The sequence below is a fragment of the Colobus angolensis genome, unplaced genomic scaffold (assembly GCF_000951035.1).
Source record: "Colobus angolensis palliatus isolate OR3802 unplaced genomic scaffold, Cang.pa_1.0 Scaffold4, whole genome shotgun sequence".
In the NCBI taxonomy this organism is placed as follows: Eukaryota; Metazoa; Chordata; class Mammalia; order Primates; family Cercopithecidae; genus Colobus; species Colobus angolensis.
This window is the reverse complement of record NW_012117376.1, coordinates 16,508,529-16,516,243: the sequence shown is the minus strand read 5'-3', so window position 1 is coordinate 16,516,243 and position 7,715 is coordinate 16,508,529. Positions and strand designations below refer to the sequence as shown.

At 36.1% G+C, this 7,715-nt stretch overlaps 1 protein-coding gene across 3 annotated transcripts in view; it reads left to right on the top strand.

Moving 5' to 3' along the window:
* Positions 1-7,715, top strand: part of CLIC4 (chloride intracellular channel 4) — a 112,033-nt gene that overhangs the window by 98,979 nt on the left and 5,339 nt on the right. For all 3 annotated transcript variants that reach the window (XM_011955640.1, XM_011955641.1, XM_011955642.1), the window contains exon 4: positions 1,736-1,842. In XM_011955640.1, the coding sequence (XP_011811030.1) occupies positions 1,736-1,842 (107 nt within the window). The remainder of the gene's footprint in view (positions 1-1,735; positions 1,843-7,715) is intronic.

Genomic DNA, 7,715 nt, shown 5'->3' with positions numbered 1-7,715 from the left:
AAAAGGCACTATGTTCACTGCACTGTTTTTTGTTTGAAATGAGTCAGTGATGGTCCTGTATTACAAGCAGTACAAACATTTAAACTGGAGGCTTGTTTTTATAGTCAGAGGAAATCCAGGGATGGTTGGTCTGTGATTAACTGTTTCTGCTCAGGCAGAAACAAAGAAAATGGAGAGGGTAAAGGGTTCTATAGTTGGGGATGTGCGGTTAATGTATGTCTAGATAGATATAGATATCTAAATTCAGGTGAAACACACTGAAATTTTTTATAGAAAAACTTTATGTAAATAATTGTGTTTATAAGATAAATCTTTAAGCTTAAAAAATGAGAGCTATCTAGAGACTAGGTAGACCTATTAAAAAGAAAGATATCTTGAGCATATAGGTGTTCATAGATATTTTACATCTTCCTTGCCAATATAGTACTCTCCCCAATGTTTAGAAGATACATCTCTTCCTGAATCCAAAATAGTAAACGGAAGATACGTGAATATAAGAGCTGAAACACAACTTGCAACTGAACTAAATTTTGAAAACTGTATCCCCTTCGTTTTTAAAGAAAGCTGGCAAGACAATCTGTCCAAATAAATGAATTGAAATAATTAGTACACTGTAAGGTTTTTTCTAAAGTCTTATTGCTCTCAAGTGCATTTTCTAGTGATGTTTTGCAGGACCTTCAAGCTGATTAATCTTCCCTAATATGGGGCTAAGAATCTGAATTCTTCTAGCCCTGACTCCTGGGGCTGACATGAGTCCTGCTAAGGGGAAGATGAATAATTGAGCTTTTTCATATATTTTCCAGTTTGAAGAAGAAATATACACAGAGTATGTGTGTTTTGAATCTAAACATGTGAAAAATGTATTTGTGTGTGTGTTTTAGAAAGCTGGTGTATTACGTCTATTCTAAAAGTAGAAAAATGTGACAACACAGTAGAACACTTGTCAGCGTGCTTTCTGCCATCTTAGTTTTTTGTTGTTCAGTGCTACCCTCATAAATATTCTAGGGAATGTGTAATATAAGGGAGGTTTTGGGAAATCCCAGGTGTAGGTTTTAAGCGGTTGATCCGCCTCCTACTGTTTTTGTGCTTAACCTGCTATGGATGATCATGATGCTTGACCAGCCTAGGCGCTTTTCCTGCCTTTGGGGTTCTCTGGCTGGTTTAGTGCAGGGCATACTAAGGATCTGGTTGGCACTGCTGTTTGAGAAGGCGCGTGAGCTGTGCTGTCTGGTGACTACTGAGCACTTGAAATGTGACTAGTGCAACTGAGGAAGTGAAGTTTTAATTTTATTTGTGATTAATTTAAATTCATATTCGAATAGGTGCATGACACTAGTGGCTACTGTATTGGACAATGAAGATAGAGAACATTTCCATCATCACAGAAAGTTCTCTTGGACAGCACTGCTCTAGCAATCTCATTCCAAGACTCCCGTTGGCCTGGCACAAATCTCTGAACAAGTCAACTGTTTCCCCAGCATTCTAATTTATCAGATGGAGGTGGAGTGCACATGCCCTGTGGTTGCCAAGAATATTAATATGTGAACAAAAACATCAGAGCTTTGTCTCCTAAGGAAAAAACACTTTTTAAAAATACCATAGAAAACAAATGATGGTATTTCTTATAGTAATAACTACTAAAAGACGTCTAGTAACTGCTAGCACGGTGGTTTGAGAGAACTTATGCTAATTCATATTTGAAGGATCTATAATCCGTATCACTTTTTCTGTTTAGGTACTTAAAACTTTCACCAAAACACCCAGAATCAAATACTGCTGGAATGGACATCTTTGCCAAATTCTCTGCATATATCAAGAATTCAAGGCCAGAGGCTAATGAAGGTAAAAAACAAAAAATTGAATTAACACTGCAAAAAAAAACCCAAACAACAACAAGCTGTTATTATGACAGTGATTATAAATGAATACTTTAGAGTCCAGCCATTCCCGTAAGTAATAAAAACTGTCTTTCAGGGTTGGTCAGAAATTGGATGATAAACTGGAATAAGTCCCTATGTTGCTGTTTTTCCATGTTTCTAGCTAGTAGCACAGTATATAGTTAAGTGTGTGATAAAATGCTTCTTGAATGAAGTTGATCTCGTATTCTTTTGAGAAGTTACTGTGAGGGGAGCTAGGCAAAGAATTAATGGTGCATCAGAAACAGTGGATTGTGTGGTTGTGGTGGTTAGCATAGATTGGTCGAGCTTAATTTAAATTAAAACTAAATGTTTATTGTTGAGTGCCTGCAGCCTAAAGTCAGTCTGAGGGTTTTGTTGTTGTTGTTGTTGTTGCTAATTACCCTTAAAGAGCAATTTTTGGAGTTGCTCTAAGAGGGAATTAGACATACTATCCTCCCAAATTTATCCGCATGTTCAAGCTGGAATTTCATTTTCAAGTCATGTTTTCATGGTGAGAATTGTTTAGGTAGTACAGATAGAATTTTCTTTTATTTATTAAAGGACACTATTTTTATTATCTTATTTGCCAAATGGATATATAGTGTAGGGAGGTCTCTTTGCAAGAGGTTCCATTCAATGAACCTTGTCTTAACTACAGCAATCAGTAATTTCGTTTTCTCTTCTCTTCGGGATGTTAAGCATAGTTCTTCTCTTCTGGGGAAAACTGTGTAGCACATATTAGTGTTTATTTGAAAGTAACCCAATAACCAAAAATGCTAGCTCCTAAAAATATTTATCATAGTTTCAGATAGTTTCCTAGCTTGAGTGGGGTTCTTTTGAGAAGTTTATGTCAGCAAAGGAACAAGAATACCAAAGGGGAAAATATCAGTGCTAGTTAAACAAGAATAAATATCTTATAAAAAAGTGAAATACTTCCTAATTTCCTTATGTTATTTCAGCAGGCAAATTCCCAAGCTATTCAGGCTATTTTTTTATTACTAAATTTTAAAATTGCAGCACTTTATAATAATAGTATTGAATTCCAATGTTTTTTGCTCTTGATTTTTGGCATAATACTGCATGAAATATTTTTCTACAGTGAAGGGAAAAATGTTAGTGCTCAGGTCTGGCTTGTATCTGTTAATAATGGATTGCAGTAGCTGCCATGGTTTGGAAGCAATTTTCTTTAGTAATTGGCTTTTTTTTTCCCCTGACTAATGTTTCTGTCTAAGCAATTTATACATTCAGTACGTGGTTATGTCGGAGCCCTCCTTTCCACAGACGGTGTCTTTTCTGCTCTGCCCTTCCTTCGTGCAAGCTAGCTGTTCTTTTCGTAACATTACCGTTTTATACCCAGATGTTCCTGCTGCATACTTCTTGGAACAATCTTAGTTACAGTTATGTTTGTATTTTTCCGTGTGGTTTTTTGGGAGTTGGAGTTTGGTTAAATTTCTTCTGACACTTGGTGGGGAGGAGAAAGGAATAAAATGTGTTTGCTTCTGCTTTGAGGGATGAGGATGGGGCGGGGTGGGGGGGGAATAAAAAGGTTAGAAAGTGACTCATTTAAGTATAACTTTGTATTCTATTTTTTCCCTATCAATTTGTTACTATCTTAAGTAGCCACCTACTCTTCCTGTCCTCAGAATGCTGTAACCAATAAGAACAAACAACATAATATAATACATGGTACATAATCTAGAAGGCTTTATATTGAATTACCTACTGGAAAATAAAAGTTCCAGTTGCCAAGCAACTTCTCTCCACAGGGACCTGTTGAGGCCATGATACTTTAGAAAACAATATTTCAGATCACTTTGGAACTTAATGGGCCCTCCTTATGTATGTTTGCTGCAGGTCTCACATCTGTTTAGTGCAATCAAAAGGCTTTAGTAATCCTAGGAAATTAGTGATTCACCTTTTTATTTCTCCCAACCCCCACCCAAATGCTGACAATTCACAGAGATGGACTTGTCATTTTATATGGTGTAAATCAGAGTAGACAAGTCTGATTAGTTTTACCACCTATCAAATATTTTCAAAATCCAATATGTTTAGACAGTTTTAAACCTTTTAGCATTTAATTCTAAGTCAGGGATTTGATGCCTGAATGCTACAGTTTTGGGTTAGTGAAACTGAAATAGAAGGACTAGTGGTTAGGTTGGAGTACAAAGTAAAACAAGTAAAATGTAAAGAGTAAAGGGAGACACTAATGATAGATAACACATATATAATTGTTTTGGTAACATGTTCAAGTCGATTGGGAGTAAAAATTTATGTAACCATTTAGGCATTCAAAGAGAAGTTCATGGGTAATTTCTTTTGTGGGATATATTAAATATGACCTGTCCCCAGATCTCCTACATTTTTTAAAGTTCTGTGGTGGTATTCATTTATGTAATTGGCCAAGGTCCCAACTGTAACTAGTCATGGGTATTTATAATACTCATAAGAGAGAAGTGAACTTAGCGTTGTTGAATGTACTCTGAGGCATATTTCATGATGTCCAAATTCCTATTTTTAGATGGAGGCAAGGAATCTAAAGGTCCTGATTAGTTCCTTTTTATTCAGGATCGTCTCCCTTCTCCTCTCCCTGCAACTCCTGCCTTTCTCTCTGGAAAAGTGTTGTAAGTCAGAGGATGGTTGTGCATTATTGTAGCAGTAAGCCTGCACTGTATATTAAATTATCTTTAAATACCCATTACCTCTTTCTGTTTTCCATTGATGTGTAACCTAGCCTTAAAGCTTGTTTGTATAAGGTTTTGCCCTTTATCAAGACGGTGGTAGGTAGCTTGAAAATATAGTTTTATCCATGTCAGTGCTTATAATTTTTAGTCTTTGTTGTAGTCATTGTAAATTATCTTGTTTTTCAATAACAGAAATGCTCTTATTACGTTTAATGTTTTCTGCCTTGAATTTTGCTCATTCAAATCATGTAACAACAGAGAATACATACTTGCTGAAAAACTTAAAATGGTATAGAAATAAATCTAATAAAACTTAATTGCCCCTCTTTAATCGTATTACATGACCTCTTCAACAATTTAGTGTCCTTTTTTTTATGTAATTTTGCAAACATTTCTGTAAATATGTATTATGTACATACATTATGTGGTTACTATATCAAAATATAGATCTACCTCTATTTTTAGAAATTCTGCTTTGTATTTTATAATATGGATTTTCATTTAGCCATTTCCATGTTGATAGACATCTAGATTATCTCAAGTTTTTTTTTTTTTCTTCACTATAATAAACAGTACTGCTGGTGAATGTCCTTGAGCTAGATTCCAAATAGTTCAAGAAGTTTGTGCATTTTAAATTTTGCTCTATTTTGCCAAATTGTTCTCCAAAAGTCTATACCAGTTTATATTCCCACAAACATGAAAGTATTCATTTCCCTACACTTTGGACCCTGGTGTGTGTTAATCTTTCTAATTTTACTGTGTTCTCTTAGACAAAAAAGGGTGTTTTGACTTTCATAATTAATTTTAAACTGATTGTGTTGCTCTGTTGCACTTAATAATGTTTTGAGAGCTTTTGAAATAGCTTCTTAGAGATACCAGCATTACTGCATCAGGGTTATTGGAGAATAATAGTGCTATTTACTATCGACTGGCAGGCAGCTGCTTTGTGATGGCTTGCTACTGCCTTCCAGTGGTTAATTTTGGCATTTTCTTTATCTTTACATACTCCTTTGTGATGATTAGTCTTGAAAACTGTATTGTGTTTATTGAATGGTGCTATTTAGTACTTTTTGATAGCTCTGTTTGTATTTGTTTTATTGGTCATACCTTATGTTGATAAATATAATTGTATCAAAGTAATTCATCATTCTTTGTTTTCATTAATATACCTTTGTTATGACATTCTTAACTATGAAAAATTACTAACACTCTAGTCAGGTATAGTAGTTCAACTTCATCAAAAATGCTTTGCTAAGTCCAAAATTATAGAAAAAACAGTCATTGTAATGTTATGCTAGACTTTTTAAAATGTATTTAAATGAGACAAGGTTTCGCCACGTTTCCCAGGCTGGTCTTGACCCCCTGGACTCAAGCAATCCGCCCAGCTCGGCCTCCCAAAGTGCTGAGATTACAGGCATGAATAACTGTGCCTTGCACTGAGGAATACTATGTGTTATAAACCTTGTAAATTTAGGATATTTTATTTATATATATATAATTCAAGAAAAACATTAATTTAGGGCAGGTCCAAGGTTAAACATTTGCTCAAAAACTTTTCAAAACACTCAAATAGCATTTGAGACAATAATTCAATGTTTGAATTCAGGCAACATTATCTTCCCCACGGACTGATTCTATTCATTGTAATCTGGTCAAAGAACTAGTCCTTGTACTCTAATATGTTCTTGTTCTGCATTCACTGCTTTTTTGTTGTTGTTTTTTGTTTGTTTTGTTTAAGAGAGAGTCTTGCTCTGTCGCCCAGGCTGGAGTGCACTGGCATGATCTCGGCTCACTGCAACCTCCACCTCCCGGGTTCAAGTGATTCTCCTGCCTCAGCCTCCTGAGTAGCGGGGACTATAGGTGTGCACCATAATGCCTGGCTAAGTTTTGTATTTTTAGTAGATACGAGGTCTCATCATGTTGGCCAAGCTGGTCTTGAACTGCTGACCTCAGATGATCTACCTGCCTTGGCTTCCTGAAGTACTGAGATTACAGGTGTGAACCACCGTGCCTGGCCATGCATTCACTGCCTTTAATAAAAAGCATATTAAATCTTGTTTTACAACCTTGAGATTCTGCTCTTTCCTTTTTCTCTTTTCCTTTTAAATATAACCATAAAAAGTGTTTCATCATTTCCTGAAATTCTTACTGACCTAGCTGTTTCTCACATTGTATTCTCTTGTTAATTTATAAACTACATTGCAGCTAACTATATGCATTATGCTGGCCTGAATGTAATTAATAAAAGTTTATGTTTATTGTTTTGTGTTTTTGATCTTTTAAGTGACTTGTTTCTCTGTCACTTCTGTAGTTTCAGCTGAGCCCTGCTAATGTCTCAACTTCATTTTACTGGGTTCCAGTGCCCTCTGCTGGTTATGTTTCCTCTAAGAAATAAGCTAACTTGATCATGACTATGGCTAGCATTATTGTTTAATAATAAAGTGGGTAGATCTTTGACCGTGTCACTTATCACTTAGGTAACATATTCTAATTTGTTTGATATTTACCTAAGTGAAAAATATTGCTGGGTCAGGCATGGTGGCTCACGCCTGTAATCCCAGCACTTGGGGAGGCCAAGGCAGGTGAATCACTTGAAGCCAGGAGTTCAAGACCAGCCTGACCAACATGGCATAACCCCATCTCTACTAAAAATACAAAAATCAGCCAGGCATGGTGGCGCACGCCTGTAATCCCAGCTACTCAAGAGGCTGAGGTGGGAGATTCACTTGAAACCAGGAGACGGAGGTTGCAGTGAGCTGAGATTGCACCACTGTACTCCAGCTTGGGCGACAAGAGTGTGAGACTCTGTCTATAAATAAATAAATAAACTAATTAATTTTTAAAAAGTAGAATTAAATACATAACAATAGTAGCATATAGGACAGAAAGGAGGTTAATGGAATTCTAAGGTCTTTGCATTATCCTGGAAGTGGCAACAGTTATAATTAAACTTTAATGAGTCAGGGAAACAAAAACTAGAAAAGGATGTATATTAAGCTAATAGAGGTGGAAATAGAGGAATAATTTTTAAAAATGTAATCCAGGCCGGGCACGGTGGCTCAAGCCTGTAATCCCAGCACTTTGGGAGGCCGAGACGGGCGGATCACGAGGTCAGGAGATCAAGACCATCCTG